This window comes from Mustelus asterias, chromosome 14 (genome assembly GCF_964213995.1).
Source record: "Mustelus asterias chromosome 14, sMusAst1.hap1.1, whole genome shotgun sequence".
Taxonomy (NCBI): Eukaryota; Metazoa; Chordata; class Chondrichthyes; order Carcharhiniformes; family Triakidae; genus Mustelus; species Mustelus asterias.
Window position 1 is genome coordinate 104,521,184 of NC_135814.1, and position 24,205 is coordinate 104,545,388.

The following is a 24,205-nucleotide window of genomic DNA, read 5'->3' on the forward strand; positions in this document are numbered from 1 at the left end:
ATAACTTTAGCGGAGAAGTCTGGCAAAATTGTCAAAGAGAAATTTGTTAAGTTATTCGTCAACCTGAAGATAGTTCACAATAGTGTAATTGACCACAGCTCCTTTGGGCTTTAAATTTGTTTCATTTTGGATAATTAAGTGTTTTGGACATCACAATACCAAGCAGATTTAGACACTTCCAAGCCTTTTCTGTGAAAAGGCGGCTGTCTGCGTGCCACCTGCCACTTATGGGAACAGTGTTTTTCTCATTGAATGAGGTAATGGGGAAATCAGACTGTTTCTGCTGCATTGAACATAAATATTTTTCTTGGTGCCTCGTGAAAGATAATAAAAATATTGGAATCCAGAGCTTGTAGGCCATGGTGAGAACCTATAAATGGTTGAGTTATTGCTGTCCAGACAGGACAGTGGTGGTTTAAGGAGGCAGTATAGACTGGGAATAAATGGTCTGAATTATTCCTATTCCCTTGTTGTAAGAAGGAGATGTACCGTGATTTATTTTTACGGGTATCTGTCATTGGAATTCAGTTTGGAAAGCCACCCACACACTCCCCGTACACGTTAACTGCTTCACGGCTTTCCACGTATTTGTATAAAAATCGAGGAAAGCAATACTGTGCGGAATTGCTTATAACATTGACAGCAAGTGAATAAACTTAGTCTGGATACTGTCTGCACTGCTGTTTGTTTCATTTCATGATATAAATGTGTGTGCCTCAGTGTGGTAACGGGCAGCAGCAGTTTTAGCACCCTGTGCACTTGGCAGGTCTCCCCAGGGTCTACAAACACAGCTGTACAAACAGTGCAGGGCTTGTGTCGGAAACAGGGCCAAGGGGAGGGAGAGAGGGAGAGGGGCACGTTGGGGTAGAGGGGGAGGGAGGGATGACAGAATGACATGACTTGGCACAGGCAGTTCCTGAGAGGCAGGCTAAACCTCTAAATATCAGCTGTCTGTTTATAAAGATTTTATTGATGGTACTGATTGGTGTAACAAAAAAATGTCACGTAATAGTCTCCCTGGACTTGGGTCTAACATCAGAATGATTAAACAAAATATACTCTTGACTGTGAAAGGAGTTTGAAAAATGAATGGGCCATCCTCAAAGGTTTGCAGTTTTCCGTCATGAGTTAAAACGTGCAACTGAGGTTTGTCACTAATGTGATTGAGCTGTTAAAGAGAGCACACTGAGATTCCTTGGCCTTTATGCTGTACATTGTGGCAGATTATAACCTAATAGTTGCTGAAGAAGTCATTTGGCATCAAAAAAAGGGATGTTGCATTTTAATGTCACAATTTCCACATACAAGTGCACATAAGTGTAGTGCATCTTAATATAGAAATGCATCAAACAAAATGTTACTCTCAGCTTTCGAGGGAGTAAACTCTTTACAAAGGGAGGGGAATAATAATACACTCAAAATATTGTGCAATGACATACAAGTTATTGGCAAAGTATTTAGTTTAACTAGCTTGGGTCACTGTCTATGTGGACTTTGCACATTCTCGTTGTGTCTGCTTGGGTTTCCTCCGGGTTCTCCAGTTTCCTCCCACAGTCCAAAAGGCATGCTGATTAGGTGCATTGGCCATGCTAAATTCTCTCTCAGTGTACCCGAACAGGCGCTGGAGCATGGCAACTAGGGGATTTTCACAGTAACTTAATTGCAGTGTTAATGTAAGCCCACTTGTGACTAATAAATAAACTTTAACTTTAGCTGAACTCCCCAGGAAAACGAGCAAAAGAAGCTGCAAGTCTTGTTGATTCCCTTTTTATTTTACCCTATATTATTTCTGGAATATGTCATAATGCTTTGACTACTTTACCAAACGGTTTCCTTCTCGCTATATCCTGATTGCATAAACCGTGCATTTTTATTTTTGTTTTGTATTAATATTTTGATCAGAGTGTTGCACTTTATTATGCAATTTAACCACTAATTCAGGAAGTGTTGCTGATACATTCCCTTGCTCAGGTATCCTAATTATTATAAATTTAGGAATTGCTTATTCTCTTGGTACATGCTGTAGCTATGCCATTGCCCTTGCTGCCCTTTCCCATGCCCACCTCTGTCTCATCCATGAGACACGGCCGACCACAACATCTCCTCCAGTGCCCCCATTTTGTTGACCAGCTGTGTGCAATCAATTATTTGATCAGAACTAGAGCAGTGTTTTTTGTTCCCACCTCTGCACAATCACCTCAGGAGTCCTTCCTGATCTATCCTTGGTCCTTTCTTCCTCATTTTCATGCTGCCATTTGGCAACATTATCTGCAGCAATAGGATTCTACTTCAACCTACATGTATGCTGATGACACCAGCTCTACCTCTTCATCGCTTTCCTCAACTTTCATCACTGCTATTAGAATCCTTGTCTGATATCTTGTCTTCAGCTGTAATTTGATCCAAGCCAAACATTGGGAAGACTGAAGCCATAGGGCAGAATTCTCCAGCCCTTGCTGCCAGCAGGATCTTCCAGTCCCTCTGAAGTTGACCACTGCCACGGGCGAGGAATGGAAATTGCCATTGTCTTCAACATGACTGGAAGATCCCACAGGTGGCTGATGGAGAGCCGCCTCTACCGTGGGGAGGGGAGGGCGGGTGCTGGAGAATTCCACCCACTGTCTTCAGTTCTTGCCACAAACTCCATTTCTCATTACCAGTGTTATCCTTCTGCATGGTTGCATTCTCATGCTGAGCCACATAAAAGGCAAAAAAAACTAAGTGTAATAATAGCACTCAGCTGATCAGGTAGCACCTGCAAAACCAACAGAAGAATTGACGTTTGGATGTGGAACCCACAGTGCATTTGACAATTTGGCCATCCCAAAAAAATCAAATCCATGTTCTCCCCACCAATGCTAGCTGACAATGTCCAGCTAACCTCAACTTCTGTGTTCGTTATGTTGTCTTTTCAATGAGATGTTAAACCATTTATCTGTCCCATCCAGTGGATGTAAAAGCTCCTACAAAGAGCAGGGGGGGTTATCCCCAGTGTTGTGGTTAATATTTATCCCCCAGTTAACATCACAAAAACAGATTATCTGATTATTAATTTTTACAGGATGTGGGTGTCGCTGGCTGGGCCAACATTTATTGCCCATCCCTAACTGCCCTCTCTTTCAGAGGGCAGTTGAGAGTCAACCACATTGCTGTGGGTCTGGAGTCACATGTGGGCCAGACCGGGTAAGGACGGCAGATTTCCTTCCCTAAAGGACATTAGTGAACCAGATGGGTTTTCCCGACAATCGACAATGGTTTCATGGTCATCAGTAGGTTCTTAATTCCAGATAGTTTTTATTGAATTCAAATTTCACCATCTGCCGTAGTGGGATTTAAACCCGGGTCCCCAGATCATTAGCTGAGTTTCTGAATTAATAGTCTAGCGATGATACCACTGGGCCATCGCCTCCCCTTATTGCATTCCTGCTGGTGAGAGCTTGCTGTGTGCAAATTGACAGATCCATTTTTTACATTACGACAGTGACTACCTTTCAAAAGTGCTTTGGGACCCTGAAGTCATGAAAAGTGCTGCAGAAATGCAAACCTTTCTTTTCAAACGCCTTGCTTACTGTCAGCAGTCCGGGTGGGGAGTGGTTAGAGAACGAAAGAGGCTTCATTAGCATGTATCCATCTGTTGACCAAGTGAGTTTTAATTTGTGTGATCATAATCTACATTGAAGATTTATTTGAAAAATCGTACTTTGTGTCAGATCCTTTTTTTCAAATACAGTAAGATGGAGGTAAGGACAGAGGACGCTGGAAAAACTCAGCATGTCTGCCAGCACCTGTTCAGTTACACTGAAGGAGAAATTAGCATGGCCAATGAACCTAACCAGCACGTCTTTCGGACTGAGGGGGGAAACCGGAGCACCCGGAGGAAACCCATGCAGACGCGGGGAGAATGTGTAGACTCCGCACAGACAGTGACCCAAGCTGGAAATCGAACCTGGGTCCCTGGCGCTGTGAGGCAGCAGTGCTGCCACCGTGGATGGTGCAGAATTCCTCAATGGTAATACCATACAATTCCCAGGGCAGGTATTTTAGGTTCTCTCTTGTTGGAGATAACCATTGCCTGGCACGGCACAAATGTTACTTGTCACTCAGCCCAACCCTGGATGTTGTCCAGCATTTGCTGTATTTCTGCATGAACCTATCCATTGAGTTGAGAATGCAGCAGAATCAGTCATCAGTGAGCACCACCGCTTCTGATAATGGAAGGAAGGTCATTGAAGCAGCTGAAGATGGCTAGGCAGAGGACACTGCCCTGAGCAACTCCTTCAGTAATGCCCTGAGGCTGGAATGACTGTTCTCTAACAACCAGAAACATCCTCCTATGTGTCAGATATGACTCCAGCCTGTGGTGATTTTTCCCTTCGATCTCCATCGGCTTCAGTTTTACCAGGATTCCTTGGTGCCACGTTCAAGCAAATACTGCATTAACGTCAAGATCGCTGACTCTAACCTCCGCTTTTGTGCACATACTTGGACAAAGACTGTAAGAACTGAGTGGTCTTGGTGGACAAGGACTGAGTGGTCTTGGTGGACCCAGACTGAGCCTCGTGAGCAGGTCATTAGTGCGCAAGTGTTGCTGAAAGCACTGTTGACAACAGCTTCCAGCTGCTGATTACAAGTAGCCTGTAGCCTGATAGTGCAGTAATGGGCTGGGATTAGATTTGTCCTGTTTTTTATGGACAGGATCCACATTGCCGGGTACGTGCCAGTGTTGTAACTGTACTGGAACAACTTGGCTTGAGGGAAGTTAGTGCGAATCTTCAGCACTACAGCCAGGACACAGTCAGGGCCATAGCCTTTGCTGTATACACTGCATTCATCTATTTAGAATGGTAGAATGATGCATCACAAAAGGATGCCAAGTGGCCCATCTTGCCTGTGCCAGCTCTTTGAAAGAACTACGTAATTAGTTCCACTCCCCTGGTCATTAGCCAAAGCCCAGTATTTGTTTTTCTATTTCAAGTATTTGTACAATTCTTTCTGCCACTCTTTCAAGCAGGGATTCCAGATGGCAGCTCACTGAATAACATTTTTATTTAAACATGTTGCCTCTGGTTCTTTTCCCAGTTACCTCAAATCTAGGACCTCTGGTTGCTGACCCCTTTTGGAAACAGCTTTTTGCCTTATTTACTCTGTCAAAACCCTTCATTAAAGGGTTAAAGATTAACACCTTCATGGGCGGCACAGTGGTTAGCACTGCTGCCTCATAGCGCCAGGGACCTGGGTTCGATTCCTGGCTTGGGTCACTATGTGGAGTTTGCATGTTCTCCCCGTGTCTGCGTGGGATTCTTCTGGGTGCTCCGGTTTCCTCCCATAGTCCGAAAGACGTGCTGGTTGGGTGCATTGGCCGTGCTAAATTCTCCCTCAGTGTACCCGAACAGGCGCCGGAGTGTGGCGACTAGGGGATTTTCACAGTGGCTTCATTGCAGTGTTAATGTAAGCCTATTTGTGACACTAATAAATAAATTTTAATACTAAACTCCCCTGAACCATCTTTGCTGTAAGGAGAAAAACTCCAGTTTTTGTAGTCTCTTGCTATGACTGAAGTCTTTCACCCTTGATCCCATTCTAGCACATCTCTTCTGCACCATATCTAAGGCCTTAAATTCCTTCCTGTGCCTTTGTACTTAATTAATAAGGCCAAGGATCCCATAAGCTCCCCCTGCTTATCCTATTGCCTCTCCTATATCTCTCACTTTCTGGTTGAATTGTGCCGTTTAATTTGTCTCGATATTCTTCCATTATCAGGAAGATCCTGGAATTCCCCCCCTAACGGCATTGTGGGTCAACCCACAGAACATGGACTGCAGCGGTTCAAGAAGGCAGTTTACCACCACCTCGAGGGCAACTAGGGATGGGCAGTAACTGCTGGCCTAGCCAGCGACGCCCATGTCCCATGAATAAATAAATCAGATGTCATCTGTGGTCAAATCCCATTGAAACTGGACTGAAATTTGCTCTCCTCCAGATGAGCATTTTCCCCTTTGATTTTTTTTTTAAACAGCATTGTACTTTTCCATAACTCTCCCAAACCTGCTGACGTGCTTCCCAACTGAAACATATTCCACTTGAACAACTTCTTTTCCAAAACTAGATCCATCTCTTCCTTCTACTCTGGGCTGGGGATACACCGAGAAAGAAAGTTCTCTTTCGCACACTTCCAAATTCCTCCCCCTCTTTGCCCTTTAACTTATTCTTATCCCCTGTCTATGTTAGGGTAATTGAAGTACCCCACTATCAGTTTCTAAAATTCTTTCACCCTTTTGCAGTTTGTCTAAATTTGCCCCTCTATCACCTGTCCAACTATTTGGTGGCCTATATTGTCCACCCAATGTAATAGCTGCATTATTGTCCCCAAATTCTAACCAAATAAATTCTGCTTTGGATCCCTCAAGTACGTGCAGCTTGCTGAGCCTCCTTTGACAGCACTTTCCAAATCCTCAAACTCTTCCATCTAAGACAAGGCTACCACACACCTGGAAACAACAACACCTGCAAGTGCTCTTCCAAGCCATACACCATCCAGACTTAGAACTATCTCGCCGTTCCTTCACTGTAGCTGGGTCAAAATTGTGGGACTCCCTTCCTAACAGCTCTGTGGGTGCACGAGTAGAGATTCAAGAAAATGGCTTGCCACCACCTTCTCGAGGGCAAGTCAGAATGGGCAGTAAACGCTGGCCTCGCCAACGCCATTCATATCGCTTGAAATAATTAAAAATCATCCCTTTCTAGTTCTGTAACAATGTTTTTGGTCAACACCGCCACTGCTTTTTATCCTTCTCTAGCTGTCCTGAATACTTTCTAAACAGGTAATAAATAGCAGGGTAGCAATCTGGGTAATGATGATCAGAGTGTGACAGGAAGGTTCAGAGCCTATAAACATAAGAGTGCACCGGCAAATAAGGACAGGGTACAGAAAGATGGACAATCCTGATTTACGCAATACTCTCCGCTTGCCTAGACTAATGCAGACTCAACAACAATGCAGCCCCCGACCAAGACCACAAGAAACTACCAAGTGATGTGAACGTAGCCCAGTCCATCACTCAAACCAACCTCCCATCCATTGACTCTGTCTACATTTCCCGCTGCCTCGGAAAAGCAGCCAGCATAATCAAGGACCCCACACACCCCGGACATTCTCTCTTCCACCTTCTCCCGTCGGGAAAAAGATATAAAAGTCTGAGGTCACGTACCAACCGACTCAAGAACAGCTTCTTCCCTGCTGCTGCCAGATTTTTGAATGGAACTGTCTTATATTAAGTTGATCTTTCTCTACACCTTGGCTGTGACTGTAACACATTCGGCAATCTTTCCTTTCCTTCTCCCCTATGTACTCTATGAACAGTGTGTTTTGTCTGTATAGTGCGCAGGAAACAATACTTTCACTGTATCCCAATACATGTGACAATGATAAATCAAATCAACACTGAAGAAACTTGACACTACCCAGGGCAAAGCAGTCTGTTTGATTTCCACCCCATACATCACCTTAAACGTTCACTCCCTTCACTAGCAGTGCACAGTGACAGCAGTGCACAGTGACAGCAGTGCACAGTGACAGCAGTGCACAGTGACAGCAGTGCACAGTGACAGCAGTGCACAGTGACAGCAGTGCACAGTGACAGCAGTGCACAGTGACAGCAGTGCACAGTGACAGCAGTGCACAGTGACAGCAGTGTATATCATCTACAAGATGCACAGCAGCAACTTGCAAAGCCTCCTTCGAAAACATCTTCAAAACCCACAACCTCTTCCACCAAGGAGTTCAAGGGCAACTGGTATGTGGGAACACCACCATCTTCAAACTTTCCTCCAAGCCACACATCAGCCTGATTTGGAACTGTACCAGCATTACTTCATTGTTGATGGGTCAAAATCCTGGAACTCCCTTCCTAACAGCACTCTGGGCGCACCTGAACCACATGGACTGCAGGAGTTCACGAAGACAGCTCATTACCACTTCCTCAAGAGCGGTTAGAGTGGACAATAAATGCTGCCCTTAACCGCAATGCTCGCATCCCAGGAAGGAATAAAAATAAATCACATCTATAAATTTAAGGAAACGTACTATAAATGTCTAATGCATGATGTACTGCGATGGTTTATGGGCAGATTAAAGCTAAATGACATTGAGATTAGTAATTGTCAAACTTCCATCGCATTTGTGTTTTACATGTTGCCTTACCCCATTTTATAACGTTCATGTTGTACATATACTGATGAATAGATGTACAATTTGGTTTTACGTTAGTGGCACATGATGCATATTCTCGAAATCTAAGGATTTATATCGAGCAAACTGTTGATTGTGACTTTAAAAAAAAATACAGTCCTAGAAGTATCTGTACAATTGCTTCTCTGCACATCATCATTAACTTTGGAAAGTTCTCAGACTTCCTTAATGTAACAAGTTCAAGATGAACAAGGCTCTGCTGAATTTATTATGGTTGCATTACATGAGTTAACAGCGCTAACTTAATGAAACTGATAAACAATACATCTCCAAAAGATGCTGCATTTTGTCCATTTACTTGTTGTCAGGACAATTTTGGTATAAGATCTGAAGCTGAAGTATTAGCCCTGTCTCTTGACAGATGTTGGGACACATGTTGTGTACTTCCAGCATTGGTTGTTATTATTTTGTGTGTAGTTGTGAGGTGTGATTGGTAAGCAACTTTTCTTGACCACAATTCAATTGACTGCATTATTATTATTTTCTAGTTTTGTTAAATTTTAATGTAGAATCCCTACAGTGCCATTTGGCCCATCAAGTCCGCACCGACCACAATCCCATGCATGTCCCACTCACGTAACCCCACATATTTACCCTGCTAATCCCCCTGACACTAGGGTCAATTTATCATGGCCAATCAACCTAACTCACACATCTTTGGACTGTGTGTTATTGTTTCACACGGGTTGGGATTGATGTTGAAAGCGCGTCTTGTAATGTTGCTGCAAAATTGTTTTTCAGGAGAAAACCATCATCTCCGAAACAGCAAAGAAGAAGGAGAGGGAACTTGTGGCCAAGGAAATCGAAAAATTACGCACCTCCATCCAGACCTTGTGCCGCAGTGCCTTGCCTTTGGGAAAAATAATGGATTATATACAGGAAGACATGGATTCCATGCAGAATGAATTGTCAATGTGGCGCAGGGAAAACAAGAAGCACGCAGAATCTCTTCTAAGAGAACAAAGGTTAGAAGCACCAAAATCTGTGAAAAAGTGTGTAGAAACCTGGACGATTGCTGTTTAACAATGTGAGGTGAGGAGAAATTTCTTCACCCAGAGGGTGGTGAATGTGTGGAATTCACTACCACAGATAATAGTTGAGGCCAAAACATTGTGTGATTTCAAGAAGAAATTAGATATAGCTCTTGGAGCTAAAGGGATCAAGGGATATGGGGGAACGGGGATTAGGATATTGAATTTGATGATCAACCATGATCAAAATGAATAGTGAAGGAGGCTCAAAGGGCCGAATGGACTACTCCTGCTTCTAGTTTCTATGTGTTACTATCCTTCCTTCTAAATTTTCTGGGATGGAATTCTTTAACCCCAATCAGTCTTTTTATTAAAATGTAGCACATCTCAAGTATACCGGATGGAATGCAATGTAATGCATAGCGCAACTGCAGAGTAGGACCTGTGCTTTTGTTAAATGCAACCTCAGAAACAATGAAAGATTGTTGTTATTTTAGTTTATACCTAGCTGAGAAAGCTAACTTAATACATTCATAAAGGAATCAAGTGAAAAGAAGTCCTGTGCGTTCAGAACTTGTAATGGTGAAAAGTCTGTGACGATTCTTCAATCTTAACTTGACTTGGGATTTGAATATGTATTCGTGTTATGTGAAATATCTCTAAAATGGTTAAATTTAGGATCACATTTAGAAAACATAGAAAATAGAAGTAGGAGTAGGCCATTCAGCTCTTTGAGCCTGCTCCGTGCCATTCATTATGATCAGCTATGATCATCAAATTCAGTATCCTGATTTTGCTTTGCCGCCCCCATATCCCTTGATCCCTTTATTAAGCTTCCAGTCAAGGTTGGAAACCTCCATTCACTAGCGAGCTAAGAGTGAGTTTCCAGCTTTGGGTAGGGCTTAAAATATTGCAACTCACCAGATTGCACAACACTAGTGTATCTTTCCACTCTATTTTTACCTCTGCTGCCTCTCTGCTATCCTGCTCCATCTTATCCTTAGGAGCTTTGAACAGTTTTTCCCAATGCTAGCTATTGTTGAATAGAAAATAGCACAGGGTAATAACATTTATTAAACTGGCAAGTAGAGAAGAGGCAGAGCCCAGGTAGGTAACAATATTTGTCATTTTTAATTTTGCCAGGGTTGATGGCAATATTCTAAGTCTCTTTTCTTTAAGTTTTCTGGCACACTATGCACATTTTCAAAGAAAGAACAAAGAAAAGTACAGCGCAAGAACAGGCCGATCATGATGTCCTAACTAAAAAAAAAAACTTTCTGCCTTTACTTGGACTGCATCTCTCTATTCCCTCCCCATTCATGTACCCATTGTGATGCCTCTTAAATGTTGCTAATGTGCCTGATCCCACCACCACCTCTGGCAGCGCGTTCCAGGCACCCACCACTTTTGCGTGAAAAACTTCCCCCGCACATCTCCCTTAAACTTTCCCCCGCTCACCTTAAACCTATGCCCCCCTTACAATTGACTCTTCCACCCTGGGAAAAAGCCTCTGACTATCCACCCCTGTCTAGGCCTCTCATAATTTTGTAGACCTCTGTCAAGTCTCCCCTCAGCCCTCTGTCTTTTCCTTCTGCCTTTGATAGGCATCCTTTCATTCTGGCACTTGAAATTATTTTTTGCCAGTGAATGCCAGTCATTTGTAAAGAAAAAGGGATTTGAATTGTATTTCAGCTCAATGACCTGCTTGAGGTTTCCATTATCAACTTTGTTTTTATTGACTGTTGCCAGAAGTTACTCGGTTGGTGCAAGTGCATCTTTAGTCATCTGGTTTCATCAAATGCCTGAATCCTTGACTTTCTCAATCCATTCTAAATCGTACAGATTCCACAATAATGTCCATCTAGTGCCTTGTATTATAAGTTGACAAGCCTGTGTCTTCCATTGTATATTTTTCCATTGGTCTGTCTGCTGGTACAGTACCAAAATTAAGTTTGTAAGTTTATTTATTAGTGGCACAAGTAAGGCTTACGTTAACACTGCAATAAAGTTACCGTGAAAATCTCCTAGTCGCCACACTCTGATGCCTATTCGGGCACACTGAGGGAGAACTTAGCACCTAACCAGCACGTCTTTTGGATTGTGGGAGGAAACCGGAGCACCCGGAGGAAACCCACGCAGACACGGGGAGAACATGCAGACTCCACACAGACAGTGACCTAAGCTAGGAATCAAACCAGGTCCCTGGCGCTGTGAGGCAGCAGTGCTAGCCACTGCATTTGAGACCGGGAACCCCATATAGATAAGTTTCCTTTGAAGCGCAGAGCTGGTCATTTTCTCCCTGGGTGGACAGAAATTCCCACGGTTTGTGGTGGTGGAGTTTCTTTTGAAAGGAATACTCTACATATAGGTGCATGATGTTTTCTGCATTTTCGAACAGAAAGACTTGCTAGAATTTATTATCAGAGTGCATGATTGGTCTGCAACTAGGAAGCAGACAAAAGGGCTCCAGATGGCGCTCTGTGTCTATCTGAACAATATCTTTTTGGCTGATCTACAGAGGCTATTTTAAAACAAATCCACAATGTTTATTGAATTAATTCCGCCTCTGTGCAGTTTGGTGAAATTTTTAATTTGAATGGGGATTGCACAGAATGGTTTGTTTTCTAATTCAATCAAATGTCAATTATGCGAGAATGTGTGACATCCAGAATCTGGCTGGGCGATGTAGCACACGCTCAGCTGGGAATGAAAGAAAATGACCCCAATCCAATGCAACAATGCCTGTGCTCCTTTCGTCACTTAACTGGGCGGCACGGTGGCACAATGGTTAGCACTGCTGCTTCACTGCGCCAGGGACCCGGGTTCGATTCCTAGCTTGGGTCACTGTCTGTGTGGAGTCTGCACCTTCTCCCTATGTCTGCATGGGTTCCCCTGGGTGCTCCGGTTTCCTCCCACAATCCAAAAGACGTATTGGTTAGGGGGTATTGGCTGGCTAAATTCTCCCTCAGTGTACCCGAACAGGCACCGCAGTATGGCGACGAGGGGATTTTGATAGTGACTTCATTGCAGAGTTAATGTAAGCCTACTTGTGACACTAATAAACAAAATTAAACGTAACTGTGTATCTGCTTCTTTAGATGAGTGATCACATTCTCCTCTCTTCCTCTTCATCAGCCCCGTCCCCCCACCATCCGCCCACACTTCATCAAGTTCTTTAATTGTGATCTTGGGAATGGGGTGGGTGGGACACAAGCTCTGACTTGCGATGGAGGTGATTACACTCATTTGCTCACTTGAAAATGTCACTGTGTTTAAAAAAATCCTTAATAGATTTCTAACAACAGTGTCTTAGTGGCCCTGTTCTAACGTACCTTTTCTTTTCAGATTGATAAAGGAATCTCACCTAACGCTTATACATCTAACTTACACTTATTACTCACACTGTAGAATCCACTCTCAAATCACAAGGTATACAGTGATGAGGAAGACTATTTGACCTCTTGTGACTCATCCATCTAGTTTTCCTATCATGGTATCCATCTTCAAACTGTATGCCTCCATTACTCTTCATGAAAGCCTATTCATTCTACGTGTTAATCGTTCCTTATATGAAGAACTACTTCCCATCATTGGTAAATTTGCCTGTTCTCATTTGAAGCTGTACTCCCCTGTCCTTCCATCATGACTGAGTTTGAAGGCCTGTTCAAGACCTAGCTTTTCTGAACAGTTCTTGCTCTATCTTATATACTCTTGGTCGTTTTCTTGTTGCTTTCTCCTTGAAAATCACACTTCTGCTATTTTATTATAACTCCGTCTTCTGGTGCAAGAGATCGGCTAAGCAACTCTTCTCGAAACTATTTCCAAAGCTTGAATATCCTCCTTGGGATGGGAACTGGATGTGGTGATAAGAAGTGGTACTTTAGATGTAGTCTGACTAGAGATCTACAGTTTGAATATTGGCGTCTCTGACTTGCACACCTGTGACCTTTGGCTGACTTGTTGCTCGTACGTATCTGTGGTCCACATGGGAACAGCTGTTAAACATTTATTTTTTTAATGCATAGTGGCTTTTCATCTTTTTAATCCCAATTCCTTTCCTTTTCTGCATATCCGTTAATGCCTTGTCTTCCCAAGAAAGGACTGCAACTGATTTCACAATCATTGATGGGTGTCTTCTGATCAAAAAAGTAATACTGTCCTTTCTCTCTTTTTAACAATTTTTTCAGTCAGGGATTATCAGGCAGAGGATATCTTAGTAATCATTTAACATAAGTGACAGGAGCTGCCACGGTGGCACAGTGGTTAGCACTGCTGCCTCACAGTGCTAGGGACCCGGGTTCAATTCTGGCCTCGGGTCACTGTCTGTGTGGAGTTTACACATTCTCCCCGTGTCTGCGTGGGTTTCCTCTGGGTGCTCCGGTTTCCTCCCACACTCCAAAGATGTGTAGGTCAGGTTGATTGGCCATGCTAAGTTGCCCCTTAGTGTCAGGGAGACTAGCAGGGTAAATACGTTGGGTTATGGGAATAGGGCCTGGGTGGTATTGTGGTCGGTGCAGACTCGATGGGCAAAATGGCCTCATTCTGCACTGTAGGGATTCTATGATTCTAGGATCACTCAGCACATCTCCACTATGGCATGATGGACCGCATTCCCAAACTATTACTTACTTCACCGGCGCAATTGCTGAAACCTGTGTAGCTTTTCAGTTTTTTGTGGCAGTAATGACCACATTGCTCACTTGCGTGCGTAAATTAATTTTTTTTGTCCTTGCAGTATCACAGACACAGCCGTGGAGCCATTAAAGACTGAACTCGCTGAACTGGAACAACTGATCAAGGATCAGCAGGATAAGAATTGTGCTGTCAAGGCAAACATACTGAAAAATGAGGACAAGATCCAGAAGATGATTTCAAGTATTAACTTCTCCTCAAGAACGTGAGAGAGGAGAGACTGTTGCACAGTCGGCACAGGGACCGGTTCAGCAAATAAGGTGAAGAATGATGGGGAGGAGGGACCTTGTAGGACAGCAGACTGATAAATAACGTGAACATGGGTAACAAAGACATTTCTTCGCATTCCTATCTCTCCAATCATTTGCATTCCACTAGAGAGCTTATTATCTTGCCTAGTTTGAAGAAAGCAAATGCGTACATCAAATAAAAGCAATGTTTATAAATAGCTTGCAGAGTGAAAGCAGGATTTGTGCTGTTTTCTTCTCTGCTTACCTTCTTTGGGCTGAAATTCTTGCTGGTGATTTTAGCAAAACAGTTGATGTGAATTCAAAGCAGGATGGTAAAATTATTGATCAGAGGAAATTTTACTCTTCCTGACTGTTACTCTTCCCACAAATTCTTGAATGTTTTCAGCGAAGCTAGAGTGTTCTCTCCCGCAATAGACCTCATTGCAGCATCAAGGCAAAAAAGCAATACCCCCCCCCAACCATGGTTTTAGACAGGCGCGGTGTCTAAAACCATGGTTGGGGGGGTATTGCTCGAGGCCAGGATGAAACAAACATTCTGCCATCTTACCTTTATGCCACTATCAGCACCTTCTTTAGTCCTTAATGACTTCATTGACACCCCCTTTGTCTTGTATTCATGACATCTTTATCAATCTCTCCGACACAGTGGCAGGACAGCACGGTGGCACAGTGGTTAGCACTGCTGCCTCACAGCGCCAGGGACCCGGGTTTGATTCCCGTCTTGAGTCACTGTCTGTGCACAGTCTGCACGTTCTTCCCATGTCTGCGTGCGTTCTGGATTCCCCTGGTTCTGGACTTGCCAACCATTGAGAATATCTTTCCTGCATCTACCCTGTCTAGTCCTGTTAGAATTTTATAAGCCTCTATAAGATCCCCCCTCATTCGTCTGAACTCCAGCGAAAACAATCCTAACCTAGTCAATCTCTCCTCATGCATCAGTACCCGGAATTAGCCTGGTGAACCTTCACTCTCTGTGTGGAGTCTGCACGTTCTCTCCGTGTCTGCGTGGGTTTCCTCCGGGTGCTCCGGTTTCCTCCCATAGTCCATGCATTGACCATGCTAAATTCTCCCTCAGTGTGCCCGAACAGGCACCGGAGTGTGGCGACTATGGGATTTTCATAGTAACTTCATTGCAGTGTTAATGTAAGCCGACTTGTGACACTAATAAATAAACTTAAACTTATCTCCGACCTGTCCCTGACCTTCTATTCTACTCCACCTCCTCCACCCCGCTCTCCAACCATATAATCCATCACATCTCTATCCCTCTTCAGCTCCGAAGAAGAGGCATACGGCATTAATACATTAACTCTGTTCCTCTCTCCACAGATGCTGCCAGACCTACTGAGTTTATCCAGCACTTCCTGTTTCTCTTGTATATGAAACAAATCATGTTCATTCATATCACTTCAAGCCGATGGACCTGAAAGTTAATTATTTTACTACTTTCATTTATGGATATTGAAAGTCTTTATAAAGAAAGTAAATGGGTGTTGCACTACCAGCTAGTTGAGGCAGTTACATTAGCACATTTAAGACTTATCTTGATAGGCACATGAACAAACGGGGATATAAGCGGTTGGTTAGATAGGTAAACATGCTCAGTGCAGGCTTGGAGGGCCGAAGGGCCTGTTCTTGTGCTGTACTGTTCTTTGTTCTTTGACCCTTAACTGTATCATTACCTCACACGAGGGAGTGAATTTTCCTGTAATGTATGGATTAATACAGCTAGGGCTCTGCGATTCGATACACCCCCAAATTCTGACATTATAACAGATGATGAAAATGCAGTCAGTACAACAATAGATGATGATACTTGAGGAATGATGTAGATGATCAGATTCAGGTTCTTGTCATTATGGTTTAAAGTGTTACATCACCACTTCGATAAGATCACCAAGAAGTGATCGGTTATCTTCAGTTAAGGTGTTAAGCATGATTGGTTTTGGAACCATAATAGATTACGTCATAAAGCTTCTACTATTGCCTGCAAAACATCACAAGCACAGACAAACACTTCATCTACTTAGCTGTGAACTGATGAGAACATAGAATTCATGGTTCTGTGAAGCAGATGGGACAAGACACCAAGTCAGTGACACAACCTGGTGAATGAAAATAGTTTCATTGCACTGACATATGTATACAGCTTTGTTAACTAGTGAAACAAAGCATAGGCCTTATTGAATGCTCACTGGATGGAAACATTGCCCTTCATTAACTATACCCAAGAACACAATGAAGTATTGAGCACTGTTTGGGAGCACAACTGGTGAAATATTACCTCTTGGCTTACAGAGCCTTGGGTTGTGCATTGATGTCAGAAGACACAATGGCCGGAATTTTACCGGCACGCCCGCCTAGATTCCAGGGGCAGATGAGGCTCAGAGAACGGCATTCCCTGTTGGCCTGGGCCGGGATCGTATGAACCTCAGGCGGGTGTGCCAGTAAAATTTTGCCCAATGTCTTCTCAGCAACTACTTTAGCTACAAAAGCAATAACTGGCCATTGGAGTTGCAGACAGTTTGCATAGTGGGTATGAGATGGTTGAGGAGTAAGGATTATGATGAAGCTGGCGGCTAAATTGGGAATTGATGTGGTATACTTTCCAATGAAAATTCATAAGTTTATTTTTACTTCTGAAGGTGAACATGTCTGAAAATGCTGTTTCGACAGGAACCACACAAGTCCTTCCCATTCCAAACCACCACTTGCTGCATGTCAGGAATATGTGCACAAAAGTTAGCGTTTCTTTCCTTTTTCCTGTTAATGTAGGGTTATTTTGGATGGTTTATGAACATTAGGACATTAAATGGGCTCAGTGCCCAGAACTTGACTATTTAAAAATTTATTGTTGATGAACTTGTTTGCCAATTTGGAAAATATATTATCTTTAGTACTTGGGACTAGTAATCAGACCCTGCTATTTGTTTTCAAATGCTTCCCAGTAACTAACCGGTTGGATATCCTTGTCTCATGTCCAGTTATACCATTGAAGATTACTAACACCCCCTCAAATAGAATTGCAGCGTTACAAGCTGTTTTTTTTTATCTAGGGCAGTCCAACTATTTGGTACAGAAGGGTTTTTTTTTAACTCTTCCCAAATTCCAAGCCAACAATAAGACTAGTTAAAAACTCAATGCATGTTTACAAGAAAGTAGTGTCGTCGACCTGACTATTCCTCACTGCGGTGGCACGGTGGCACAATGCTTAGCACTGCTGCCTCAGGGCCAGGGACCCGGATTCAATTCCCAGCTTGGGTCACTGTCTGTGTGGAGTTTGCACGTTCTTCCTGTGTCTGCGTTGGTTTCTTCCGGGTGCTCCGGTTTCCTCCCACATTCCAAAGATGTGCAGATTAGGTGGATTGGTTATGCTAAATTGCCCCTTTGTATCAGGGGGGACTAGCTAGGGTAAATGCATGGGGTTGTGGGGATTGGGCCTGTGGGATTGTGGTCGGTGCAGACTCGATGGACTGAATGGCCTCCTTCTGCTCTGTAGGATTCTGTGATTATTCAATTTTAACATGCACAAGACTGGAAAGATCTTTCCCATCACGGCCTGGAAAAGTAGTGCTTTCAAATAAGGATGTCTTTCTTTAAGCTGTGTGTGCAATGTGTGCATTCCTCATGACAATGGCAGACTTCGTAAATTCCCTTTTAGGTTAATTAACCAAACTCTTATGTATGGTACTGCCTTGGAGCAACATTTGTGTCAGCTGAGAATTAATAGAAGCAATTTTGACCCCCACCTGCACAAGCAAACTTGTCAGGCCGAATTTTGAGCGTACATTTCAAACATTAGGTGCAATCTAGTGGCCTTCAGCTTCAATTATTTTTTGAATCTTTAAATCCTTTTCTTCATTGAAGCTGGAGGAGGCCATTTGGCCCTTTCAGCCTGCTCCGCCATTCAACAAGATCATGGTTGACCATCTCCTGAATTCCGCCACCCCGCACTGCTCCCATATCCTTTCACTTCTTCAGCACCCAAAAATCTATTGACCTCTGCCTTGCATTCACAGCTCTCTCGAGTGGAGAATTCCAAAGATTCACAGCCCTCTGAGTGAAGACGTCTCTTGGTCCTAAATGGCTGATCCCTTTATCCTGACACTGTTACCCAGTGTTCTAGATTTCCCAGCTACAGGAAACACTTTCTCAGCATCTACCCTGTAAAGCCCCTCAAGAATTCAATTTGATTACCTCTCCATCTTCCAAACCTTAAAAGGAATGTGGGCCTAATCTGCTCAATCTCTGCTCCGGGAAAAGCCCTCGCATCCTATGAACCAATATAGTGAACGTTCATTGCAATCTTTCTAGGGCATGTAAATTCTTCCCTGGGACAGGACACCAAAACTGCACAAAGTACTCCAGGTGGGCTCAGTATAATTGTAGGAAGACTTTGCAGATTTAAAAAATATATTGACAACATGAAAGTACTTAAAGTCCTTTTCAGATAGTTTTTCAAAACATTCTAGATATAATTCTGCGATTATGCCACCATTCTGAGCATCCAAAGTCTTTTGCATGTCCATTTTTGTGTAAATGTATTTGAAAAATATATTTATGTAGCACATGCTACGTTGCACTGTGTTTGCTTTCTCATTGATGTGAGGTTGCAGTTTAAAACAAGCTGTACAATATTTTAACTACAATTATTACCCCAAGATCTTTAAGTATTTCTTGGTATTATCCCACTGAACGTCTCACTGTGATCTGATGCAGCTTTTTCCTGTTTCCCCTGTACTTTTAAGATTACAATGTACAAAGTTGCAGCAGCTGCCTAGTTTGAAGTTGTAATAGTTCATTTAAAAGGCTTTTTCTAAATGACCAGAGTTCTTCTGATGACGGGCCATTGTGACTATGAAACTACTGTCCATTGAGCTGCGGAAGGGTCCAGTGAACTCCAAGTTTGAGCTAAGTTAGCCAATCTCAGCTTGGGCACAAATTTGGCCACAGTTCCGCAGGCTAGGGACGAAGAAAATCAGCCAGGATTCCCCATATCGAATGCTATCCAGTGACAACTCCTGCTGGAAGATGGAGTAAGTAGGTGTAGGCTAAGAAAAGGATTATTTTGACACTCCTTGTTCAGGCGTACATATGAAAAATGACACTTTGGTAGAGTGCATCGTCAGGAGGGGGGGAAACCAAATTAAATTTCAGAAATAATTGATCTTGTTAAAAAATCTCGAAAGTAGCTACCTCACTTTAAAACTAGTAAAAATTCTGTAAGGTCAGCGATGAAAAAGGTTAGAGAAAACATATAGAGAAGGCATCAGCATTTCTGTTGCTTTAATCTAGAGTTCTTTGTACTTTGTACAAATAGCACCTTTTTTTGTATAATCTCTCGCACACAGCAACAGTTTCAGGTTAAAATCATAATTTTTGGTTTGGTGTTGAGGCCTGCACCCTTCCCCCTCTTCCTCCCCACCCCCCACAGCCTGTGTCCCCAACGCAAATGTACAACTCAGTGAGATATCTTTCTCACAACTGAACAGATGTGCTGTACTTATTTCCAAATTGGTACAGCAACACAAATTAGCACAAGTGGGGCGGCACAGTGGTTGGCACTGCTGTCTCACAGGGACCCGGTTTTGATTCCCAGCTTGGGTCACTGTCTGTGTGGAGTCTGCACATTCTCCCCGTGTCTCCGGGTGCTCCGGTTTCCTCTGAAAGACATGCTGGTTAGGTGCATTGGCCATTCTAAATTCTCCCTCAGTGTACCCGAACAGGTGCCGGAGTGTGGCGACTCGGGGATTTTCACAGTAACCTCATTGCAGTGCCTAAATGCAAAATACTGTGGATGCTGGAATCTGAAAGAAAAAAGAATGTAAGCCTACTTGTGACACTAATAAATAAACTTGTGCAAATAGCACCTTTGTTTTGTTTAACCTCTTGCAGCAGCAGTTTTAGGTTAGGATCATAACTTTTGGTTTTGATATTGAGGCCTGCACCCTTCCCTCCCTCCTACCTACACCCCCCCCCCCCCCCCCCCCCCACAATCCCACAGCCTCTGTCCCCAACACGTGTTCCTCACAACTCAATGGGATACTCTTTCTTACAACCGAACAGAGGTGCTGTACTTATTTCCAAATTGGTGCACCAATAAAAATGAGCACAAACCTGACATTTCACAAAATTGTCCCACACAGGCGCAAACTATCAAAGGGCATGTCTCTAGAAGTGTATTAATGATTACGGTGATTTGTTTTTTTAACCTCACAAAACACATATTGCGGTGATCGTTGGTTTCTAATACTTTCAAGATGAACGGAGGATAAGCAGAACTTTAATGACCAAGTCTTATTTACGCAGAGCAACTGAAAAAGACGGTACTGCCCTAAGTGAGCAGACGCCCCTGACTTTGCAGCCAGCATCATGCACTGGACTGCTGGTGGTTGTTGGTTTGCAGTAACAGGAGCTTGGACCATTCATTAGCATGGTAATTTATATGAAATGAAATGTTTTACAGAGCTTCAGGTGTTTGATGCATTGTTAGCTCACTATTTGTACATTTTTGTAAATTTTGGTCGCTGTAACATAGTTAAATTAATTTTGTAGTGGAGTGAAATAAAGTGTGTGGCTTTACTGAACACCTGGGTTGTAGTAGCTGTGAAGCTAATCGCTGCTTGTTGATTTCTTCTTGATTTGATTTATTATTGCCATATATATATATTGGGATACAGTGAAAAGTATTATTTCTTAAAAGTTTATTATTGTCACAAGTCGGCTTACATTAACACCACAATGAAGTTCCTGTGAAAATCCCCTAGTCGCCACACTTCGGCGCCTGTTCAGGTACACTGAGGGAGAATTTGGCACGGCCAATGCACCCTAACCAGTCTTTCGGACGGTGGGAGGAAACCGGAGCACCCAGAGGAAACCCACGCAGACACGGGGAGAACATGCAAACTCCGCACAGACAGTGACCCAAGCTGGGAATCAAACCCAGGTCCCTGACGCTGTGAGGCTGCAATGCTTACCACTTTTTTTGCACGCTATACAGACAAAGCATACCATTCATAGAGTACAAAAGAGTGAAGGAAAGGAGAGGGTGTGGAATATAGTGTTCCAGTCATAGCTAGCTAGGGTTTAGAGAAAGATCAGCTTACCATCAGGTTGGTCTGTTCAAAAGTCTAATGGGGTAGGAAAGAAGTTCTTCTTGAGTCAGTTGGTACTTATCCTTAGACTTTGCATCTTTTTCCTGATGGAAGAAGGTGGAAGAGAGTATGTCTGGGGTGCGTGGGATCCTGGATTATACTGGCTGCTTTGCCGAGGCAGCGGGAATTGTAGACAGTCGATGGATGGGAGGCTAGTTTGAGTGATGGACTGGGCTTCGTTCACAACCCATTGGCTTATCAAAGGGATATGGATTAATGGTGGAAAATATGTCAACAAAGCTTTCCTTGTTCTCCCTCTGATCCATGAAGAGTGGAAATGCTATTACTGTATTTTATTCACTCAGTAATTTGACCGGGTACAACATGAAGCAGGAATATTGGAATCGTAGACTGGCTGCAGCACAGAAGAAGAGGATTCAACACATCCAGTCCTCATCAGCTTCCCACGAGAACAAATCATTCAGTCCCACTCCCTGTTTATCTTCAGGTGCTTATCAAACTCACTTTCAAAAGCCAAAATTGAATCTGCCTCCAGCACACTCTCAAGCATCACATTCCAGATCCCAATCACTCGCGTTAAAAAAAAAAATCTCATGTCACCTTGGGTTCTTTTGTCAATCATGTGAAAATTGTATCCTCTGGATATAGAGATTTACAGCATGGAAACAGGCCCTTTGGCCCAACTTGTCCATGCCACCCAGTTTTTACCACTAAGCTAGTCCCAATTGCCTGTGTTAAGCCCTTATCTCTCTCTACCCATCTTACCCATGTAACTGTCTAAATGCTTTTTAAAAGACAAAATTGTACCCACCTCTACAACTGGTTCTCGACTCCTCCACCAGTGGGAACATTTTCTCTCTATCTACTCTGTCTTAATCCCCATGATTTTGAACACTTATGTACCAACGTACAAAATGCGAACAGAAGTAGGCCATTCAACCCCTTGAGTCTGTCCACTGTTTTGTAAGGTCTTGGCTGATCGGTTTGTGTTTCCCCTTCAGTTTCCTGAACCTTACATATGCCTCCTTTTTCTTTTTGAGTTTTGAGTTCCACATTCCCATCTACCCGACTGATAGCCTTTGATTTCCTTGCCTACCAAGAATCGATCAACCTCTGTCTTCTGAGGCAGAGTTCCAAAGTTGCACGGCCCTCTGAGAGGAAAAAGAAAATCATCTTATCTCCATCCTGAAAGGACGACGGCTAATTTAAAAACGGTGCCCTCTTGTTTACCTTGTCAAGATTGTTCAGGATCTTGTATATTTAAATTAAGTCACCCCTAATCCTTCTAAACTCCAGTAGAAACGAGCCTAGTCAGTCCAAACTTCCCTCATAAGACATCTCACTTGTTCCAGATATCAATCTAGCATCTTCCATCAAATCTCCTCAGTCTTCTCTAAGGAGATACCATGATCTTATCCCACCCACAACATGTGGTGTATGAGCAATGCAATGTGAAAGTCAAATCAATGCCTATTAATGTAAACAAGACTTTCCATTCCAAGTTCACAAGCATTTTTCTTCTGATCATGTTTTCGCACACCACCCATCTAATCTCCAGTTTTTCTCCTGCTGTAGCGGGTAGCCTGTCACTTCCACTGGACTGTGTCTGCTGCTAAATCATCATTATGCTGTCTGAATTCTGCCTGCGTTATCTACAAAGGACAAAGTAATGTGCTCCTGTAGTCCAACTCAGAACAACTTAGTGAATTCTATATTGATTAGGTGAGGAAGATAAATGACAGGATGTGCTTCAGTTGCTTGCGGCACAGTGGCACAGTGGTTAGCCTCACGGCGCCAGGGACCCGGGTTCAATTCCAGCCTCGGGTCACTATCTGTGTGGAATTTGCACATTCTCCCTGTGTCTGCGTGGGTTTCCTCCGGGTGCTCCAGTTTTCTCCCACAGTCCAAAGCTGTGCGGATTAGGTTGATTGGCCATGCTAAATTGACCCTAGTGTTAGGGGGATTAGCAGGGTAAATGAGCAGGGTTACGGGAATAGGGCCTGGGTGGATACAGACTCGATGGGCTGAATGGCCTCTTGTTGTACTGTAGGGATTTTATGGATTCTATTTTTAAAATGCAACCCTGAATTCTCGGTAAAAATTGTCATGACAGTAGTGTTCCTGACTCTCTTTTAAAAAGTTAAAGTTTATTTATTAGTCACAAGTAGGCTTACATTAACACTGCAATGGAGTTACTGTGAAAACTCCGAGTTGTACAATTATAATGAGTCCTTGGTGCATGAAATGAATTAAAAATGCATCGGACAGACCCAATTTAAGTACTGCTGTCGGTAGTAATTTAGCTTTGCTACTGGAAACCGCTAGATGTGGGATATACTCGGCAAACTCCCTCCTAAAATTACCCGCATAAGCATTGACACGGGCTCACTTATTTTACAGTTAAAGCTTATTTATTCGTCACAAGTAAGGCTTACATTAACACTGCAATGGAGTTACTGTGAAATTCCCCTAGTCGCCACACTCCGGCGCCTGTTCGAGTCAATGCACCTAACCAGCGCATCTTTCAGAATGAGAGAGGAAACCGGAGCACCCGGAGGAAACCCACGCAGACATGGGGAGAATGTGCAGACTCCGCACAGACAGTGACCCAAATCGGGAATCGAACCCAGGTCCCTGGTGCTGTGAGGCAGCAGTGCTAACCACTGTGCTGCCCTCAGGGTTTTCCCAACTGGTAATCCTACTGCATCAGGCAACCACTGCAAACAAAATAAATCAGCTATTATAAAATGACAGATTCATAAATTAATAGGTTATGTGGGTGTGTTTGTTTTTTTAAAGTGTAGCCTTTTCAGCCAGGTTTATTTACTAGAATAACCTCCGGTGCAAATTCCTGTTCTATAGTCATCATTTTGACCACCCACTGGGAGAGATTGTGTTGAAGTTCAGACCTGTAATGGTGTTTCTGCC

At 43.3% G+C, this 24,205-nt stretch overlaps 1 protein-coding gene across 2 annotated transcripts in view; it reads left to right on the top strand.

Moving 5' to 3' along the window:
• Positions 1-14,493, top strand: part of traf3ip1 (TNF receptor-associated factor 3 interacting protein 1) — a 94,523-nt gene extending 80,030 nt beyond the window's left edge. Inside the window, exons 14-15 of one of the 2 annotated variants that reach the window (XM_078229088.1) lie at positions 8,990-9,213; positions 13,955-14,493. In XM_078229088.1, the coding sequence (XP_078085214.1) occupies positions 8,990-9,213; positions 13,955-14,120 (390 nt within the window). In that variant the 3' untranslated portion in view covers positions 14,121-14,493. The remainder of the gene's footprint in view (positions 1-8,989; positions 9,214-13,954) is intronic. The other variant, XM_078229087.1, reaches the window with a different exon arrangement.
• Positions 14,494-24,205: the final 9,712 nt, after the last annotated feature.